The sequence below is a fragment of the Oryza sativa genome, chromosome 6 (assembly GCF_034140825.1).
Source record: "Oryza sativa Japonica Group chromosome 6, ASM3414082v1".
NCBI classification, from domain to species: domain Eukaryota; kingdom Viridiplantae; phylum Streptophyta; class Magnoliopsida; order Poales; family Poaceae; genus Oryza; species Oryza sativa.
Window position 1 is genome coordinate 26,599,814 of NC_089040.1, and position 21,341 is coordinate 26,621,154.

General features: G+C 46.3%; 4 protein-coding genes and 1 long non-coding RNA gene across 6 annotated transcripts; 2 read left to right on the forward strand and 3 right to left on the reverse strand.

Moving 5' to 3' along the window:
• Positions 1-1,160: 1,160 nt before the first annotated feature.
• LOC4341597 (plant UBX domain-containing protein 4) lies at positions 1,161-5,290 on the reverse strand. Its single transcript, XM_015788234.3, has 4 exons — positions 4,608-5,290; positions 2,747-3,029; positions 1,875-1,970; positions 1,161-1,786 (listed from the first exon to the last, which is right to left on the reverse strand). The coding sequence occupies exons 1-4, from the start codon at positions 5,192-5,194 to the stop codon at positions 1,397-1,399; spliced, it is 1,356 nt and encodes a 451-aa protein (XP_015643720.1). The 5' UTR covers positions 5,195-5,290; the 3' UTR covers positions 1,161-1,396.
• A 342-nt stretch (positions 5,291-5,632) lies between these two features.
• LOC107281310 (probable sucrose-phosphate synthase 5) lies at positions 5,633-7,025 on the forward strand. Its single transcript, XM_015786911.3, has 2 exons — positions 5,633-6,037; positions 6,143-7,025. Exons 1-2 carry the CDS (start codon positions 5,904-5,906, stop codon positions 6,408-6,410), a joined length of 402 nt encoding a protein of 133 aa, XP_015642397.1. The 5' UTR covers positions 5,633-5,903; the 3' UTR covers positions 6,411-7,025.
• A 2,347-nt stretch (positions 7,026-9,372) lies between these two features.
• Positions 9,373-10,564, forward strand: LOC136356938 (uncharacterized). Its single transcript, XR_010741986.1, has 2 exons — positions 9,373-9,863; positions 10,081-10,564. It is a non-coding gene; the product is annotated as an uncharacterized lncRNA (long non-coding RNA).
• A 237-nt stretch (positions 10,565-10,801) lies between these two features.
• LOC4341599 (uncharacterized) lies at positions 10,802-13,686 on the reverse strand. Its single transcript, XM_015785676.3, has 3 exons — positions 12,626-13,686; positions 11,980-12,283; positions 10,802-11,400 (listed from the first exon to the last, which is right to left on the reverse strand). The coding sequence occupies exons 1-3, from the start codon at positions 13,541-13,543 to the stop codon at positions 11,264-11,266; spliced, it is 1,359 nt and encodes a 452-aa protein (XP_015641162.1). The 5' UTR covers positions 13,544-13,686; the 3' UTR covers positions 10,802-11,263.
• A 4,975-nt stretch (positions 13,687-18,661) lies between these two features.
• LOC4341600 (triacylglycerol lipase 2) lies at positions 18,662-21,169 on the reverse strand. 2 transcript variants are annotated; one of them, XM_015787151.3, is made up of 9 exons: positions 20,830-21,169; positions 20,632-20,748; positions 20,416-20,556; positions 20,230-20,340; positions 19,991-20,134; positions 19,866-19,906; positions 19,474-19,553; positions 19,276-19,371; positions 18,662-19,177 (listed from the first exon to the last, which is right to left on the reverse strand). In XM_015787151.3, the coding sequence occupies exons 1-9, from the start codon at positions 21,016-21,018 to the stop codon at positions 18,855-18,857; spliced, it is 1,242 nt and encodes a 413-aa protein (XP_015642637.1). In that variant the 5' UTR covers positions 21,019-21,169; the 3' UTR covers positions 18,662-18,854. The 2 variants fall into 2 exon arrangements, with proteins under 2 accessions (XP_015642637.1, XP_015642638.1); XM_015787152.3 differs by having other exon boundaries at positions 19,276-19,365; positions 20,830-21,158.
• Between the last annotated feature and the right edge of the window lie 172 nt (positions 21,170-21,341).

Genomic DNA, 21,341 nt, shown 5'->3' on the forward strand with positions numbered 1-21,341 from the left:
GTGCTTCCCTACAGCGGCGGGAGGAGAGCAATCGCTCACCGCATCCGCGTCGGCGTCGCGCCACCGGATAGAGCCGGGGAATTGTTGGCGTTTCTTCAGTTCTCACGCACTTTTACAGCTCGAAACCGCGCGTCCGGTATTTTGTCGGCGTCTCGTTCCCGTCACGTCGCCGCGATGGACCCCCGATGGTGAGTGAGCCCACCACGGTCCCAGAGCACACAGGTGGTGAGGAGGAGGAAGGAGAAAAGGACGAAATCATTGGGGGTTTTTCTGATCAGGGCTCACCTACTTGTCGTCAGTTGTTGGTTGGATCGACCAATCCAATTAGCCAAACCGACAGGTGATTTTACATTGTACTCTATCGTCTTGCAATCACTTGCTCCCTTTTATTCACATCTGTTAAGAAAAAAAACACAAGTAGCTGATGAGCTCGTAGTAGAACAATTAAATGAGGAAGAGGAGACGAGATCCATTTGTTTAGGCCACAGCAAAGAAAACCATGTCGCAACAGCTAATCTCTGAAAAGAGAGAGAGAGAGGTGAGACAGAGACAAGGAAGCGAGGAATGAGGCCGTGGTGATGATGAAGAGGACGAAACATTTCCAACCAGACGATGTACTCTCCATTCATCTTGGAAAGCAACACGTATAACTGTAAAGGTGTCCTCGTACTCTCTGTCATTTTTCTGACACCAGGTTAGGATCTGTCACTGCATACAGTACATCTCTCCGGCCACGAACCTGTGACAGTGGGACATCAACCCAAGGACAGAAGAAATCCAATTCCGGTACATAAAGTTTTTGTTTTCTTCTACCAACTAAAGACATTCTTGACGTATGTGGCTGATCTGCTAGCATAACTTTAGGCTTTTCAACACTGGAAATCCGACGAAAAGCTGGAAAAGATTGTACTAGAAAAAAGTGAGGCTTTGGCTAAACAAGAACTGTTCTAGTAATAAACAATTCAATTCACGTCGGTTGGGCTCAGATTCTAATTAGCGTAAGAACATTGGAAAAACAGGAATTAAGGAGCACCCGTTGCAACTAACTTTGTCCATAAGTACTACCAACATTCTAGTACCAAAGAGGGCGTTAGATTAAGAACAAAGGAGCACAGTTAAACGCACCAAACGTGATGTGGACTGGGCAAGAAACAGACATGTAGAGCAAAAGTATAGCACTATAGATGAATAAGGACGAGATACCCAGATCTCACTGTTTTACACTCTTCATACCTGGAGCAGCTATTGGTCGAAGCCATGGAAGGCAGAAAAGGGTAGATTCAAGAGAAAAAGAAAACTTGGCATGAAAAGATAGGGGAGGAAATTTGCACGCTTCAGATGGGATAGTGTGCTTTGTTGAAGAGAGGGGGGGTCAACAAACTGTTTTCTGTCGAAGCTACGCTGTCTGAATGATTACCGAGTTGGCGACGCCAGCTTCCTCGATAGTCTTGCTCATGTCATCGAGCGGCTTTGGGGGGAACCCGGCCTGGAGCGTGTAATCACCGGCTTCTCCTGGCCTTGTTGTGTCGATGAACGCCCGCACATCCGCGATCGTGTGGCTCGTGTTGAAATGCGCGACCATGCGGCTGCCGTCCACGAACCTGATCTGCAGAGAGGTCGATGGCAAAGAATCATCCACTGTGATCGTCACGGTCTTGGAGGCGGTCTCTGTGCTGGAAGCAGCGGCTGCTGCAGAAGTAGCCTCCGGAGGTGTGGAGTTATTATCAGAAGGCGTCCCCAGAGTTTTTGCCGCTCCATGGAATGGAGCTGCGCGCTTGACAGGTTCCTACATCATTCGAGCAATGGACATTGTCAAGGCCGGGATCGTCGTCTAGAACAATTGAAACAGTAAAGCAAAGGCTGACAAAACTTACAGGACACTTTTCCTCTTTCCGAACAAGATTCACATTCACCTGAGACTTCTTATCAGCTGGCTCAAGCTCAGATGGGCATTCAGAATTCTTGATGCTCTGTGCAATTGAAAAAGGAAAAATAATAGATTGATTAATTCACATTCCATTTAGCAAGAGAAGACATAACCCAAATTCATAAACATGTAACAAAACAAAAGAAATGGCATGCATAGCAAGTTACAGAGGACCTGAACATAAAGTGCTAAGAATAAGATCAAAATAAACAATAGATCAAGCAACAGAATAACCATAAAAGAAAAATGGTAACACTAAACCGAATTTTACCAACAAAAAAAAGCCTCAGTGCATTTTTTTAATGTTGAGATTAGTTTGGGTAGTTTTACTGAACAAGCTACCTGTGAAATGTGAAATCCAACTATTTTTACTTGGTCCAGAAATTTTCAGAAAGATTTCTGTTTTGCAATGGCAAATTTGGGGGGGGGGGGGGAGGGGGGGATTGGCCAGTACCCTTCCTACCAAAACACATCTTGCCCTACATCAATTGATGAGGACCAGCCCAAAAATGAGATAAAGGTTGTGAGACACTATGATGGAAGCCAGCTGAAGAACATCAATGGATACACTCAATGAAAGAAGACCATTCCAGTGATTTGTTTTCATCATGAGGAATTTATTTTAACTAGCCATTACGTTAAGCACAACAGGGTGCATCATGATGACAAAATATTGCAACAGCTACCACTCTAGGTCGGAAACAAGGTGAATTAAGATATTCCAAAACAAATAAATGGTATAAGTACATAATGGCACATGAGACAAACATAATAAGCAGATAAAACAGGTACACATTTTGCACAGGTCAAAGTATTTACCTTTAAAAAGGAAGCATTTGCTGGATCATCAAAACTTCTAAGTGGACCATCATTTACTGTGAACCCATTGGTCCAAAAATAGATGTTGTGGACAATACTTTCTGGTGACTGAGGCGCAACAGGCTCTGCAGATTCACCTGTTAGAAGTCTGCCTGTCCCAGCAAAGCTCTTTGATTTCCGGCGAGCCTCAAATGAACCTTTCTTTGCTCCCTTCCTCTTAGCTTCCTTAAAGATCTCATCCGCACGGTTTTTACGCTTAGATCGATCTCTAACGACCATTCCACTGCACGAGGTAATAACAAGTTATAAATGTAGGTTGGAAATGTTAATTCACTCATAACTCAAACAAACAGCTAGCTTATCACGAATTTAACAAACAGGGGATCATGTGTTTTGCTTTATAACAACAGTAATTAGCAGGTATTAGCCACCCTAACAATGTCAAGAGATCTGATTATGATCATGGCATTAACAACGCAAGGATTTCAAACTCTCCAGAATATACTTTCCTTACTATAAACATAGTTCCTTGTATCTGTGTTTCACATGAAAATTCTATGGCATTGGTTTTCTACAATTCTCCATCTATTTTGTGGTATATGTTAGCCTAAGACATGCACATAGACCAAGATGAGGAACCAAGCCTAAGAAGTTACTGAGTACATGTGAAAGCATTACAATTACTACAATTTTGTCTTCCTCGATATACAATTTTTTTAAAACAATATACTCAATAAAACAGACAAACATTTTAAATGGAGAGAGTAACAAGAGAAGGCGTGATTTGATTTGGAACTACAACTAGAAACCAGAAAACTGCAATTGTCACATTTAAGTTGGATGCCATCAGATTTAACTAATCCTTTGCCATGTGAATATCCTATACTAGTAGCTAAGGTGAAGCACTGCATTTTGATGCTGCATTGAATGAGCTATAGTCTCAAAATTTTCAACACATGTGAGTACAAACTACAAACTCAAGATACAGGTCATTAATGAACCACTTCTCTCACAGTTCACAATCAACTCATGTGCTCCAGAAATGCCAACTTGCAAAGCATAAATTGTAACATAACATATAAATCCTGGTCTACACAAGGACACCATATCATTATCACAAGGACTGCAACATAGATCAACAATTTGTGGCTAATAATGCAAAGGGGAAAATCAGGGACTACAAGGGCCAACATCTGGGCATATAATGCAGACTTAGCACTCTCCATATTGAAAGGTTCAATCATTTAAAACACATTTGATAATTGTTGCATCCAATCCAGCACCCCTGTCCTCCTTCAGCGGGCAAGCCAATCTTACAAAATTTAGCAAAGGCCTAAGTAAAGCAACCTAAAACCCTACAAATTTGTTCACCCAAAATAATCTAGCTAGAAATGAAATGAACATCACAGAACCTTACACGTGGCTAAACTCACAACCAACTCATGTGTCTCTAAAAGTGCAGAGCTGCCAAGCATAAGTTGCAACACAACATCATAAATCCTAGTCTACACAAAGACTATTATTATCACAAGGATTACATGGATCAACAATCTGTGGCTATTATTATTAATAGGGAAAAATCAGGTACTCTAAAGGGCCAACATCTAGGCATATAATGCAGACTTAGCACGGTTCATACTCAGGAAGCATGATAGCTCCCATCATTTTGAACACATTTGACAATTGTTGCATCCAATCCAGCACCCCTGACCTCGTTCAATGCAAACCAACAAGTATCTTACAAATTCTAGCCAAACCCTAAGCAAAACAACCTAAAACCCTACAAATGCGTTCATCCAAAAAACAATCTAGCTAGAAATGAAATCGAAGAACCCTAAGATACAAGGCGAGTAGAGCTCACCTCTTTTCGCCTCCGGTGTATAATTCCTGCGGCGGCTTATACTCGTCGTCCTCCGAGTCCTCGGACCCCGCGCTGTCCTTGCCACCGCCGAGATCGGAGAGCGTCCGCACATTCCCCTTCCCGCTGCCGCTCCCGCCACGCGCGTTTTGGCCCCTCTTCAGCCTCTTCAGCGGCCTCCTCCGCTCGTCCGACGCCGCAGCCTCCTCCGCGGCGAGGGCGGCGTCCTCGTCGTCATCATCGTCCCCCTCCCCGTCCCCATCCCCATCCCCGACGTAGTCCTCGTCGTCCTGATCCTCGTCGCCGCCGCCGACGACGTAGTCCTCGTCGTCGGAGTCGGCGCCATCGCTGGCGGGCGGGGGAGGCGGGGGCTGGCGGGGGGGCGGATCGGCCGCGTCGGCGGCGGCGGCGGAGGCGTCGCCGTCGGCGGAGTCGTAGAAGGAGCGGACGGCGGACTCGAGGGCCCAGTTGTGGCTCTCGAGGAAGAAGGCGGCCTCCTGGGGCGTCGCGGAGGTGACGCCGCAGAAGGACTCCACCAGCGACTGCGCCTCCGCGGCCGGTGGCGCCCTGGCGGCGTCCCCGGCGGCCATCTCGGTGCGGGGCGGCGGCGCGTCGTGGGGATCGGGGGGGGTTTGGGGTTTGGATCCTCCTCTCCCCTTCGGCCCCCTTGCGACTTGACCACCACCGCCTCGGCGTTTGGGCCGTGACGTAAGATAATGGCTCGCGCTGTGTCTTGGAGAAGAAGATTTGGGCCGAAAGGCGCGTTGATATTTATTGGGAATAAGTTCATCTAAGGTCCCTTAACTTGTCAACGAATCCGATTTTCGTCCTTCAACCGCAAAACCAGATACAACGGATCCCTCAACTATCAAAACCGGTGCAGATTACGTCTCTCGGCAGTTTTTATAGCGGTTTTGGCTGACGTGGCGCCTATGTGGCTAATTTGACTCGGTCTCGATCTGACGTGGCGCTTACGTGGCAATTTGCTCCAGAAAAATAATAAAACCAGTGGGACCCACATGTCAGTTTCACACACAAAAATAATAATAATAATGGTGGGACCCATGTGGGCCCCATATGTCATCCTCTTTCTCCCCTCTCATCTCTATCCTCTCTCTGTCTCTCCGGTGGGAGAGGACCACGTGAGGTCCGCCGTGCCGAGGCTCGGGAAGGCCGATGGCGCACAGGAGGCGGACCTCGCCGTCGACGCCGCCGCCTGCTCCGTGCACTGCCACGCCTACGTCGCCAAGGACACATCCAAGTTAAGCAGAGCACCACCGTTGCCACGAACACCATTTGATGACAACACTTCTTGAAGAAATCGATTGGATCAAGCAGGTGCTGCGGATGCGCGGCTTCCAAAGAAACCTCGTCTACACGCGCGCGTGCATGTGCCTCAACATCATCCCTCTCTCCCGGCCATGCGCGATCAGGTGAGACGCCGCCGCCAGCGACGCCACCATCACCACCAGTCCACCACCACCACCACCTCATCACCATCTCGTCGTCTCTAACCGTTCGACGCATTAATCTTTCAGGTACCTGTCGATACAGTGGGGCATCGACCTATCCAAGGTGGCGGTGCTCGTCGGCGAGAAGGGCGATACCGACAGGGAGCGCCTCCTCCCGGGGCTGCACAGGACGGTGATCCTGCCGGGGATGGTCGCCGCCGGCAGCGAAGAGCTCCTCTGCGACGAGGACGGGTTTACCACGGAGGACGTCGTGGCCATAGAGTCCCCCAACATCGTCACCCTTGCTGACGGCCAGGACATCGCCGCCGCCGCCGACCTCCTCAAGGCCATCTGAGCGAGCTGGATGCTCTGCTATGCTATGCTCAGCTTCACTTCACTTTTGCAAATTAAGCTTGCTTCCATAGAATATTGGAATGGAAGTATAATTAATCGAGTCGGCTCAACGGCGGCAGCGCCTGCAGCGGCAACCGGCGAGGGGAAGAGGAAGGGGCCTCCCGCAGCGCCTCCTTCTTCGCAGGGAGGGCGACGATGGCGGCCTCCATCTCCCCCGTCGTCATCTCCATAGGCAGGCCGTGCAGCCCCGGCGTGCCGCCCGGAGATCCTCGGTGTCGAGGTGGCTGCGGCGGAGACGGCCTCCCGCTCCCGCTGCCACCCGCCACGGCCTCCCACGGCGGAGACGACCGCTGAGAGGCAAGAAGGGAGCTAGGAGGCGAAGCGGCGGCGAGGGATGTGGCGGTGGCGGGAGCGGCGGCGGAGTCGGTGGTGGTGTTGCTGGACAGAGAAGAGAGAGGAAAGGGGATAGAGATGAAGAGAAGGAGACGAGGAGAGAGAGGAGGAAGAAGGGAGGGTGAGATTGACATGTGGGGCCCACGTGGGTCCCACCATTTTTTTTATTTTTTCTGTGAAACTGACATGTGAGTCCCCGAATTTTATTATTTTTCGGATCAAATTGCCACGTAAGCGCCACGTCAGATCGATACTGAGTCAAATTAGCCACGTATGCGCCACGTGAGCCAAAACTGCCATCGAAACCGCCAAGGGACCTAGTTTGCACCTGTTTTGATAGTTGAGGGACCCGTTGTATTGGTTTTGCGGTTGAATGACGAAAATCGGATTCTTTGACAAGTTAAGAGACCTTAGATGAACTTATTCCTATTTATTGGGGATTTTATTTTGGGCTCCTGGTGGACTGGGAGGGATTCATGGAGAAGAAGGTTTGTGCCGAAACGGTTAGGCCTGCCTTGAGAAATTTCGGTCTTTACTCTGCAGAAGCCCAGAGGTTTGTGGGTCCGCACTCTATGAGCCGCATTTTACATGGGCCACATTTCAGCCCATGTCTTGGTAATAGCTGGTGATTTAGCCCATATAGGACCCGTTTGGTAGAGCTCCAAAAGTCCTCTCTTCTGTTGGTCTCCGTGGTTGTTGATTGCGGCGGCTGCAGGAAGGTGGCAGCGGCGGTAGCCGATCGGCGAGGAAACTTGCGGAGGGATGAGGATGGCTGGGAGAGAGAGGGGAGAAGGCGGCGCTGAGCCACTGACACACCGACGTCCTTGGAGATAGCCCACTATTTCTTTTTTATATTTTGTCTGACTGACACATGGGTCCCATATTTTTATTTTAGTTTTATTTTTTATTTTGTTTCTAATGCCACGTCACCACCACGTAGAATAAGGACCAAGTCAAACCAGCACGTAGGCGTTACGTCAGTCGGAACTACCATCCAAACCACCTTGGGACCTTATTTGCATCGGTTTAGACGATTGAATGATCCATTGTTTTTGGTATTTCGTGTCAGGACAAAAATTGAACTCGTTGTCAAGTTAAGGGATCTAAAATAAACTTATTCCTTCTAAATTTAGTTTCAAGAGTTGGGATTTGAGTGAAGTTGTGGAGCAGTCTAAACACAACTCCATCTATCTTGTTCATTTTGCAGCCGACGAGGTCGTGCTCTATGGAGGTGGACCTGATCCTAATTGGAGCCGACGAGCTCATATCATCACTAAGAGCCGTTTAGATCAATTTGCTGTGGTAATTTTTTTTAAAAGTTTTGGTGGTAAAAGATTTGGTATTAAAGTTTTGCTAGATGGTATTTAGATGCATGGTAAAGCTTTACCATTTTACTAGTAAAGACAGAGAAAGCATGGCTTCCAAGTTCCAACGCACTTTTTTGCAAAATTTGCTACTCTATAAGACTCCCAAATAACAAATGTCAAATTGCCAACTTTTGCTACTAGTGTTTAGATTTATTTTAACAAAAAGTGCTCTAAAACAGTAAAACTTTTACTATTTTAGAGGCCTAACATGAAACATCCTCATCCCTCAGTCACTCCTCCCCTCGCTCACTTGGATCCACTCGCAGACGATGCGCCGCATTCTTGTCCGTAACACTGGATACGGTTGGATGGATGAGCCCCATCTTCACGATAGTTTTGTAATTAACCAACACGTTCGTCTATGATAGTTTTTTAAAAAATTTAAAATGAGCTTCTTATGTGTTCTTCTATGCTCTTTAGACTTAGAGCACATCATTATTTTTCAACTTTCACTTCTGGCCTCGTTTTCTCTCTAGTACCGATGTCTGATGGACTATCGGCATATACAAGTATTAGCTAGGTTGGTGCTTAGGTATCATGTCTGATTCCGTAGGGTATCATCGGGTATCGATGAGATACCAAATCTAGTACCGTTGGGTATTAGTCTGTGCCAGTGTGACATAAGATGTGATATCCAAATGGTATTGTACTATTCGAACGGGACACCATTCATTAACGAGCTATTTTACGGTCAGAAAATATACAAGGTACTACTTTTTATATTGTAAATTTATACCTCTTGATACCTAGGTATTATGAGATACCATTAAGTATCAAATTTTACACTAAATTTTTATTATCTCATGTTACCTCATCAAGAACCGTAGAATTGCTCTTCAGTAACATTCCCCCTTTAACATATGGCTTGGATGTGGATGGATTTTAAGCCTTTTAGTTTTAGGTCAAATTTTCCGGTCCATCTACTTTGATGTGTTTAAACTGGGGAAAAAGTACACCGAAGTTCCCTCAACTTGTCCTCGAGTTACAAAATCATCCCCCAACCATAAAACTGGATACAACGTATCCCCTAACTTAAAAAACAGTGTAAACTAGGTCCTCAGCGGATTTGACCCCGGTTTGTCTAATGTGGCGGCTGAGTCAGCGTAGGACCCATGTGGGCCCCATACGTCAGGATGCCACGTCAGCGACCAGCCTCTCCCTTCCTCTCCTTTCCTCCCTTCTCTCTCTCCCACTCTTCTCTCTGGATTGGGCAGGCCGGCCGGCGGTGGGGTGGTCGTTGCCGGGGCGAGGAGGTCCGACGGCCGGCCGCGACGTGGCGGCGGCGGCCGGGACGAGGACGTTCTTCTTCACGGGCATCCTCCTAAAGCTCCCGACCCAGCGCAAGGTCCCCGATTTGCGCGCACGCCGAGAACGCCGCGGCGGCGGCGACGGTGTCGATGCACACGCCGCTATCATCCGCCATGGCCGTACAAGAAACGACGTCCCGGCCAGCCGGCGGGGAATCCGTCGAAGAGCGCCCACGCGGAGGCGAGCTCGACGCGCGCGAGGTAGAGCTCGACGAGCCCATCGCGGACGGCGAGGCGGTGGTCGAGGCCGAGCTTGGCCGTGTGTGCGTACACGGCCGGCGCGGCCTCGCCGTGGTCGGCGACCAAGCCCTTGATAAGGGCCCTGAGGCAAAGCGGCGGCAGTGGCGCTCCGGCGAGCTCCTCGCCGGTGCCCTTCTGCGAGCTGCGGTAGCTGTACTAGATTAACTTCTTGCATTTTTTTTGCCTAATTGTGATTTGCCAGTAGAATGACACTGATTTTCTATGGCCTCTTAGTTGGATGAGATAAGAAGAGATGAGTATGACGAGATGGCATTTGTAGCACGAAATTAATTTCTTGCCTGTTTCTGCTGGATGCCAAATTTGCAAGCTTTGATTCCCGATTTAATGGCTGCGATGGCTGTAGATAAATCCCAGCTGGTGGATCCCTTGATGTGTCTCGATCGAGTTCCGGGAGGCAGCAGCAGCAGCAGCAATGTCCGGCACCGCCAACGCGACCTCGCCGGCCGCCGGCGCTGGCACGCCGTTGTGGACGCGGCACAAGACGCTGGTGTTGCTCCTCCGTGCTCCCGCCGCCCGCCGCCCTTCCCTTCTGGGTCGCCGCCCCCTCATCGCCGGCCGGCCGTCGGACCTCCATGCCCCGGCGACCTCCTCCCCACCGCCGGCCGTCCAGAGCCCCACAGAGGAGTGAGAGAGAGAGAGGAGGAAGTGAGAGAAGAGAGGAAATAGAGAAGAGGCTGACGTGGCATGCTGACATGTGGGGTCCACGTGGGCTCCACGCTGATTCAACCGCCACACAGGACAAAACCTGTATCAAAACCGCTTAGGGATCTATTGTAACCGGTTTTGATTAGTTAAGGAACGTCAGATATCTGGTTTTACAGTTTGAGGATGTTTTTTAACTCGATGACAAGTTCAGGGACCTTCGATTTACTTTTTCCTTAAACTGGTCCGTCCAAACAAGGCCTTAAGTGGGTTTAATCTGAGTTCACTCACATCACAATAAAATAAAAAGGTACATTTCCTTTCATAAAAAAAAATCTGCTACATTCATGTATGACGCATCTCAATTTAACAAAAAGAAAAAGAAATACAGAACGATAAATTCTTCTCCAAAACATGGGAAATTTGAAACTGAACTGTAAATAAAATTTGCTCTGCAACTTTCATCGGCTATACAAATTACAAAACCGGATGATAAAGCCTGCACGTTAGCAACAGGAAGCCGCACGCGTGCACAACCGCAAACTAAAGCAGCAAAAGTACATACAAGTCCTAACGCTCTACATATATCGCTCATTTACTAAGGTGGTGTTAGCGCGAACGAAGCAATGGACTCAAAATCTGTACACCGCTAACACCAGTTTTTATACAAACATCAATACATACGTACGTATACACATACATGCGTATACACATACATGCGCACGCTACTATCGTGAGCACCCAAAAATGACTCCACTCACGAGGATCCAACTGCACAGCCACGCATCCGCAAAATTGCAACCCACCAACCAACCAAACATACATGTGTTCCAGAACAACCTGAACTTGTTGTATGCAGGAAAACTTTTTTTTTTACCTCGCTTTCACGAGAAACCGATCGTCTTGCCCAGCAGCCACAGGAAGAGCGTCCACTCGAGCATGAATATCGTGTGCAGGTAGGACCTGTCCAGCGTGAACCCGAACACCGTGATCCCCGCTCTGTTGTTCTCCAGATAGGTCACTGCACCAAACATGAGTGAACATTTTATTTCATTATTGTCAAGTTGCATACACCGATAAATTCATCCAAAAAAGTTTAGGCTGATGCAACAATGTACAATTCACTTTTTACGTTGTGAGATGTAGAAGTTGAATTTGAACTTACATGTTTGTAGAGTGATATATCATATGTTAACACGTCTCCTCAATCTTTTTTAAATTTTTTCATAACCATTTGAGTGACATGCAAACAACGATGAGATATCCCCTCGAGGGATGAAAATAATTTCCCAATTCACTTAGGTCCAATTCTTTTCTAATTAAAATGTAAATTTTACCTTGGTTTCCATTATCATGTTTTTCAAACTGCTAAACAATATGTTTCATATGAAAACTTTCTCTATAGGAGTTACTCCAAAATACAACAAATAAATTTATTTTTATGTTCATAATAATGAAAATTCAATTAATTATGTGCTAATGGTTTTCTCGTTTTATATGCATTTCTCATGTTCGAACACCACCTTAGCTATCATATCAACGATTATTATCGAAGTAACTGGATGGATCATGAAATTGTTACTGCTGTAACGGTATTTACCTAGAGCCTGTCTTTTCTGGAAGGAGATGACGTGTGCTTGGGGCAGCATGATCTTGGTGTTCTCGAGCAGGTCCTCGTCGCCGGTCTCCTCGCTGGACTCGCCGTCGCTGTCGCTGACGGGCTCCACCTCGAGCATCGAGCTGTGGTTCGACCCGGGCTCCGCCTCCTCGTCCGGCACCGGCTCGATGGTACAGCAGGCGTGCCATTTCGTCGTCTGCCCGGTCAGCGCCTGCGCCTGGTGCGTGATCTTCGCCGCGCTGCTCAGGATTATGATCAGCCCTGACATGAGCACCACTGAACACAGCTGCACAAAATCGAACCAGAAAACGTTGTTACTTTTTAGGAGCAAGGATTTAATTCGCAGAATGCAGGGAGATTTTCCATTTCGGAGTTAGTACAAGTAGTAGCACTGAATTAGCAAGGTGTCCACCCAAATTGTTTAATAGTTGTAACTTTACAGGTCAATTTGTGCTTAATTTAAGCATCAAGAAATGTTGGTTCCGTGTAAATTAAGACAAGATTGTCTGGAAGTTTCGTTTCGTCCATGATTGGGGATGATTGATTGCTATACATGGGATGGAATCGAACTTTGGGAACCAAATCGAGTGTTGCTGATCAAAGAATTTGGCCGTGATCGGGGACTCACCGCGAGCTCGCTGGTGTTGAGGAGATCGTCGACGGAGTCGTGGCGGGTGGTGAGGAGGAGGGAGGCGAACTGGCTGGCGGTGGCGATGAGGAGGGAGGCGACGATGAACTTGCGGAAGCGGTGGCTGATGACCTTGAGCTGCTTGCGGATGTCGAGGTGCTCCCGGAGCACGCGCTCGACGCCGGCCCTCCCTTCCTCCACCTCGACGAGCAGCGTCCCGGCGAAGTCCTCGAGGCGGAGCCCCTGAAGGTGGCAGATGAGGCGGAAGAGGACGCAGGTGAGGAGGTAGATGGCGCTGCGGTACATCCACGCCGCCATCTCGACGGAGCAGGCGACCGCGTTGCTGAGCACGTCGTTGCCGAAGAAGGGGACGCGGTCGCCGGAGGTGGCGTACCACCACACCTTGTAGGCGGCCTCCGCGGCGAAGCACGGCGCGACGAGGGAGGCGAGGAGGCGGAAGGAGAAGGAGAGGCGCGCGGTGTAGTTGAGCCTGACGCGGTCGCTCTTGGTGCGGAGCTTGTCGAGGTAGAGGAGGCGGCGGAGGCCGATGCGGCGGAAGGAGGAGGAGAGGCAGAGGAACCCCGCCGCGGACGCCGCCGATAGCGAGACCTGCACGACGGCGGAGAACGGCCTGCGGGACGCCCGGAACGCGAGGAGGAAGTGCGCCGCGGCGGGGACGGCGACGGCGAGGAGGAGGAAGAGCAGCCACGACAGCGCGGCGCCCCAGGGGCCCGAGTGGTCCATGCACACCCACCGGAGGCACGACCGGAACCACTGCAGCTCGTCGTCCGCCCGCGACACGCACCGCTGCAGCATCGACGCCCGACCTCCCCCTCCCCCACCCCCCTTCGCCGACGCCGCCGCCGGCAGCAGCGGCTCCCCCGCCGCCGCAGACGACGCGCTCGACCGCCTCCCCATCGAATCGGTCGGCCGAACCACTGAACTAGCTTGATCTCGCTCTCGCCCTCGCCGCGCCGCGCCGCGTCGCGCCGCGCGCGCGCTCTGCCTCCCTTGGGTGGTGGTGGAGTCCAATGGCGTCCAGGTGGAGGAGAGAGAAAGACGAGGGGATTGGCCGCTTGGGCTTTTGGTTATATAAAGAGGTGGGAATGGGAATGGGAATCGGGGGTGGAGTGATGGGAATGGGATTGCGTGTGCCTGGGATCTGGGTATCTGGTGGTGGTGGGCCTGGTGGCGTGGCGTGCAGGTGTGTGGTGGGGGAGGCGCAGGGCGGCAAGGCGAGCCGGCAAGGGAGGCGAGCGAAAGATTCGGGAACTTTTATAATTTTTTTGAACTTTTTAAATTTTATATTTTAAAAATAAACCTTTGTAAAACTTATTTTTTAAAAACCTTGATCTTTTAGGTCCTGTTTGCTTTAACTTAAGATTGATTAATCCAGATTATTGAGGTAAAGGCATATTACAATAAGCTAGATTATACTCCGTAATAAGCTATAGTAGAATAACTTATAAGTTATCTGTTTATATGATTATTGGAAGCATGAATTATTAGGTTTGAAAGGCTAATGCCTATAATGTCCCAAGTTATTTTGGATGCCCTTAGCTATTGCAAAGTGGGAGAAGGATGAGACGGCGAGTGGGAGGAGGATGAGAAGGTGATGGCGACAAGGCTTGGGAAAGGAGCTGGGGCGTAGGGTGGGGGCTTAGGGGAGGAGGATGAGAAGGCGGCGGCGACACGGCTTGGGAAATGAGCTGGGGCGTAGGGTGGGGGCTTGGGGAATGATTCGCACGTAGGGTTAAGGGTTTGGGGAAGGATTTGCGCTCGACTGGGGAGAGAGGAAGCGGATGCGGCGCGCAGCTGGAGGAGAGAGGAAGCAGATGTGCTCAGGCTGTTAGGTTCAATGGCAATGGATAATTTCTATAATGTTTTTAAGGGTAGTGGGTCTTTAACCACCCAATAATATGAAAAAAAGTACGTTTAGAGGAGATTACCAGATTATACTAACCTAGTTTATAAATTATAATAATCTACCTATTTGTTCCAAATTATTGCTAATAATCCAGATTATAATAATTCTAAGCTAAAACAAATAGGGCCTTAGTCACGCCAATCAGGATGGTGTGGCCAAATACACCATCACGCTAGTCAGACCAGCATGACAAAATAACGTTGTCACGTCATGTAGATCAACGTGATAGTGTTGTTTCGTCACTATAGTATGACTAACATTCCTAAAAAGTTCAAATGGAAAATAAGTTTCGGAAAAAGTTTACTTTTAGAATTTAAAATTTTAAAAGTACAAAAAATAAAAAAATAAAAAAAATCAAGATTCGGATGCTTACTACTTCACCAGCAGGGAGAGGACACAAATTGCAATTTCTTATCAGTAAATTTTAGGATGGCGCGAAAATGACAGGCTTTGATTTTATTTGACGTACGTTACCTTGTAGAGCCGCAATTGGTTTTTCCATTACCCTGTTTCCGCCGATGAATGGAAGCTTACGTGACCAGAGGGTGAAGGTTTTTATACTACCAATACTAGTACCTAGTTAAGCCGTAGTTTGGAACGTAGCTTAGGAGGATCCCCTAATATAGCATTATCACGCGTGTTTTGGTGCTGGGGCAGTGCATGTTTTTAACATTATTTTACTAGAAAATATTATAACATAGGTTTAATAGACGAGGCCAGAGATTACTCCGTGGCCTAATTAGAAATATGTTCTTACAAAGGCATAATGACGACAATAAGCTAATAAATGATGCATATCATAAATTTAAAATCAATGATTATGCATCTTTTTCTAACTTCGGATGGAGATTTACAAATAGAATTAAGTAATTATGGTTTTTTTTATCTTGTGTTGGTGTTTTTTAGTTTGTGTTTACTTTATGTTATGTCAGTACGTGCTGAGTGTTTCTATGTGTGGATTTTATAATAATTGGCTACAGCTCATTAAGCAAAGGCCAAAATGTTTATTTCATTACCTAACAGATTAGAAATATGTTCATGAAAAGTGTATGCGTGCTAGAAGTGGAGTGCACGCATATACTGTTTACATGCGTGTTTTTCATGTAATCGAGAAAAAATAGGCATGTAAGTGAAAAAAAGAAAGTAATAAAAATCTGAAAAAGGTAAAATTTACAATGCATCACAAAAGAGGGGAAAAAACAACAATCTCAGAAAGAGGGGGAAACTTATGGCCAAATCAAGCACGAGAACTCGCTCTCACCCAGAGAAATTATTGTGCCCAACACAAGCGGTAATCGACAAGCGTCACCTGATCAACGGCATCCCGGAGAGGGCGGAGGGCAACTGCAACAAAGAAAAAAAAAAGAAAATCCAGCTGATCGATCGCCGGACCTACCGCGACAGCGGCCGCGTTAAGTTCTCGTCGGCGTCTCGCCAACAACAGCAGCATATGCCTGCAACTCTGCAGAACAGCCAACACATATGACGTTTACATTTTCTTGTGTTCTTCGTTTTCTCTGCATTTTTCTCTTCGGTTTGTTTCATAATTTATGTCACAAAATACGATAGCTATAGGTTGTATATATGCATGTCGTGATCACGATTTCACAGGAGGGGGGGGGGGGTGATAACTTGGAGCAATTATGCAGTTCCTTTCGTTTTCGGTATTGTTCAGGAATCTGTCAAGATCCGAGGGGGATTCATATGCCACTAACTGAATCAGAAACGCGCGTAATTGCAGATTATTTCCAAGCTGCATGTATGCGCGGTAATCATCCACCACCAGGCACATATCGTGATTCAGAGAAGATATATCTTCCAGATCAAGAGAAGGGAAGATATCTCAGGAACCAGTTGTTACAGTTGTGTTAGGCCAGTACAGTACAGTATTCTTCCAACAAGTTCTGACAAGAAGCTTCACGAGCTAACGAATTATTACAAATTTATAATCGCCAGATGCAATGATTTGCAAGGAAAATCAAGGAGCAGCAGACGGTGCGGCGAAGAACGCGGGCCGACTAGCCAAGTGAGATGATTAGCAGTAAACCACCGGGATCACGACCAATCATCCATGTGATCCAGCCTGATTCCTCACACATAACCACACACCCTGCTCATCTGCTGGGCTAGCTGGCCATCAGCAAGCCATATCCTCCTGCCTGTGATCTAATCTAACCAGATGATCAGAAAGCGACCGGATAACAATTCAGAAAAAACTTATCCATAATATAAATTTCAAAACTTAATTTTCGAGTTGATTTTCACATTTTTATATCATAGTTTCTTTTTTAATATTAGCTTTTCAATCGCTAAGAACGCATGAAAATTCTAATTATATAAATTATTATTATCTGATGCTAATAAATAGTATGATTTATAATCAGCTATGAGCGAAACGGTTGGTCTTTTGCTGCATCTGATGATTGCATTCATCATTGCAGGTACAAGGTTCTGGATCCGGCACGACGTGTCGTCAGAAACCGCGGTTGATATCTCCAGGTGGTAGTGTGGCTCCAGATTCTTTAATTAATCAGGTTTACTTAAAAAAAGATTCCTTAATCAAGTGATTAGTTAATCCTAATTGAACTCGGAAAGCTGTCGCTACGCTTCCAAGTGATGGTAGTAGTACTGTAGTTCTTTGGCTCCTGAAGGGACAAGAACAGATGATGCTGAGTCACACATGGTCTAAAAGTAAAGAATTGGCAAGTTCTTTTCATTCCCTTTTGTGCTGTTTGATTGATGAAACATGGAAGCCAAGTCACCTTGATCACTTGGCCTTTTTTTGTTTGGACTCTTGGTTCTCCTATAGGTCATGTACTCATGTGTTTGCTTATCTGATAAGAACCTGTCAATTAATACATTGGCCTTTTTATCACAGCTACTCTGTGTTATCAGAGTACTGTACTAATTGAGGAGAAAATGTCAGGCTCTTTTCATTGAAGGGAAGAGACTAAAGAGAAACTCAACAGGAGCAAGAGACTTGGACTCTTCTCAATAATTTGATATTTTATATACAAATTAACCTGTCTAGAATTATTTGACTAGAGCATTATTGCCGAAAAAGATAACAATGTCAACGCCAAGCACTTGTCAAAGCCTTTTTCCTGTCCCTGATTTGCAGCCAGATATGACACATAATTCCCTGGAGGCAAATAGAGAGAGCCACATGAACATCTGGCTCAGTTTGCTGCCAAGTTCTTGGCAACCCTTGGCAGCACAAAGGAGGACATGAATAAAAAGGAAAAAAAATCTGGAAATAAAATAAGTTCAGTTAATTTGGGTCTCCCTCTGACCTTTTCTTTTTGGGGTAAAAACTCCTTTTTCCTTTTCTTTTTTATTTGCAAGAAAGCTCTGGCTCTCTGTCATACATCTAAAGAGGAAAAACATACTAGTATACAATTTTACTTTGTTGTCTTGTTTCCATATAAAGCTACCAACCTCTTCTTTCCTTTGGTGGCACTGGATATGCAAGAAATAAAAATCATCTATCTATATAAGTAATTCTACATTTCAGCTCAATAATATCTCCCTCCATCCCAAAATAAATTAACCTGTGACCCATTCTAGGTCGAGTTATTTTGGGACGGAGCGAGTATGCCAGTAACCTATTATAAACCTCACAAAGGTATGAAATGGCAGGTAGCCAAGTTGAATCGCGTGCATCTCCATGACCTCAAAGCTGTCAAATATCTCATCACATCCCATCAAAGCTAAGTCACGCAAATTACCACCATTCAGCTCAGCGGCAGTGACGGTTGCCGCTAGAAATCAAGGGGGAAAAAAACCAATGACGATTCATCATTCATGTGATTTTCTACCAAAATAGTTGGAAGGGAAAAGGAAAATCCGGACAATTGGGAGTTGGGACACCTGGGACCTCCTAGCAATTCTGGCGGCTGTAGCGCCCAATTCAGATACTCCATCTCTTTTTGATGGCAGCATCTCAACTATCAACATCACAACACATCTGATTGGATTTGTTGCTAGAAGCAATAGATCTGATAGACAATAGAAAATAAGAATTAATGGTACAAAAACAAATTAGGTTGGCCATATTCATTTTTTGCAAGAGACCAGTGAATCAAGAACATTGTGATTACAACGAGATCGAGTAACAATTTATCAAATCCTTTATTTTCGTGTTATCTAGCATGGTGGAACTGACATATATACTTTGACATGACAAAGATGTACTGATGGATGCAAGCTCAGTGAGACTGAAATCTTCAATGCTGAAACTTGTCATACAGCTGCTACTTTGGCAATGCATACAGCCAATGGTGAAATCTGGTGGATCTGGTTTCAGTGACGCTTAAAGAAGTCGACCATCGGTCCGTATATGAGTTCTGGAGCATTGTAGGCCATGATAAAGTCGGCATGCGCGTAGTCTGGCACGTAGATCACCTCGATGCTGTCGCTGTTGTGCTTCTTGACCAGCGTCCTCAGGAGGTGCCTTGTGTCGGGGACATCGCCGAGGTAGTCCTCGCCACCATGGGTGAGGAAGATGGGGACATGATTCGGAATGGAGGAGAGGTTGTACGGCGGTGGGCGTGGCTGGTTGTAATGCTTCATGTTATCCTTGGCGTTGCCGTAGTCGAACCTGCTGACACCTCCATTTCTTACCACTGTTTTGGAAGGTAGATCAGGAAATAGAAGAGTGAGTGATGTGACAGAGGTTTGAAGAATAACATCCTTAAAAATATTTCTGATAAGAGGTTCTTACGCTGCGACAAGTGAACGAGGTTTCTGACGGAGGTAGACTGTGGAGCATGCTCTAGAAAGGCACAAAAGGTTGAAGTATTGAGGCAGCAATCTGGTCCTTCAGTCACAAAATCAAATCCATGCAATTGGTGTTACTAGGATGAGCTTAATATCACATATTGTTTAGGGCGTGGTAAATTGGAGGAAAGAAAAAAAATACCTGCTACAGCCGAAAATAGATCATAGCAATTAATTTCAGGATCGCCGCATATTTGGCTTAGAACTTCATGTGCAACTGGCCTGTCATGCAGCAGGACACCCATAGTAGTCAATGCTTACGGCTTTAAGTAAGCACAATCACATTTGGGCCTAGTTATCCAAAATACCAGTATAAACTGTAGACTATCCCTATATAGCAATAGCAAATTTGGTGACAGTGACACATCGTTCCATGATACGATAGTCACGTTATGAGTTACAAGTATGGGCATCTCTACTGGTAATTAATAGAGTTGCTGTGATATGCAAAAACTACAAGCAAGAACTTGGCATTGAAGTACATTTACTGATTTTTTTTTTCAAGTACATTAGAAGTTTTGTGGAAGTGCCTACCCAACAGGATTGAACTCGTAAAAGCCTAGCCAGTGAACTGTCTGCACAAGACAAACAAAGAGATAAATAGAATCAACCATGATCTGCCAGTAACAATAAGAACAAGAAAGTTTACAGCATTTTACTTCTGCAAGGAAGATGTGAGCAGCAAGCTTAAGGAGTTTGGATTTCGTCCTGCTCAGATAAGCTATTGGGCAGAGCAAAACAGCTGATCGCACTACATCTAGTAACTTGTGCTCAGAGAAGGCTGCAAGAATCATCAAGGTTCCCTAGAAAAATGCAAGTAGCAATTTTTTTTACAGCATCACTGAAAAGGCAGAAGTGTCTAGTAATTGACATTTTCAAGTGGCACATATGAGCTCACCAGGGAGTGACCGATATAGTGGATTTTCTCGCCTGTGTGATCATAGGCAAACTGCAGCACTGCAGGAAGATCGTAGGAAGCAAGTTCGTCCCACGACCATTCCCAGTAAGCCTGAAAAGAGTACCCAACATGCTTTTAGTATAATTCTATGGCAAATTAAATCTTGATAAAGCTTGAGATGAGAACCGGATCTTTTGTGGAGAGTGAGGTATGGTTCCGGCTGGAATTTGTTCCACGACTATTGGCAATCCAAACATCAAATCCATTGTCTGCCAAAATAAATCCAAGTGATTGTTTTGGAGTACTCATTACCCAAGTAGCACCATCCTGTCCAAACAACACACTTGATTCAGGTATGATGAGAGCACAGATGGCACAAGATTGGTACAACAATGTCCTTACCACCATAAGTCCATGGAAAAGCAGTACCGGTGGCCTCATCTCAGTCGAGGTGTTAGAGTCATGAGGACCATGGGGAATCCTCTTTAAACTAAGAATGTAGCCATCTTCTGTTGTGACCTGCAAGTCATGCCGTATACTTTATAAAAATGAGTTTTTTCTTACAGAAGCGAACCATACAGGACTAAGATGTAGTCGTACCTTGTATTCTTCACATGGATAGCCAAAAGCTGCTGCTCGTGACTGGCACATACTTAAAGGATGGGGTGAAGGGGCACATCGATCAGCGATATCATTCATGTAACTTTGGTTCCTCCATGAGAGAGCTCTGTGCAGATTAAAGCCAAGGAAAAGAACCACCAAATTGATTAGATAAAGAATCCTAGCCATGAAATTATGTAGGATTTTATGTTACTATGGTGGGTAGCCTAAGGATTTCCAAGAATCGAATAGCTATCTGAGGAGCACAGAAACAAAGTGCACGGTGCTATATTGGGTATCTTGTTTCTTGTCATGAAGTACTTAAAAAGGTGAGGCCCATGACCGACATTGTCCATTTTGGCCAACTTGTAGGATGGCATTTACATGTGAACAAGTTAGGAAGATAATGTGTAGAGGAGTTCTTTCGCTACTTATGGGCACATATTTTTTATGAGAGAATCATGAGCATGCAACAGGTTATATATTAATTCTTTCCAAAACTAAATTGTATG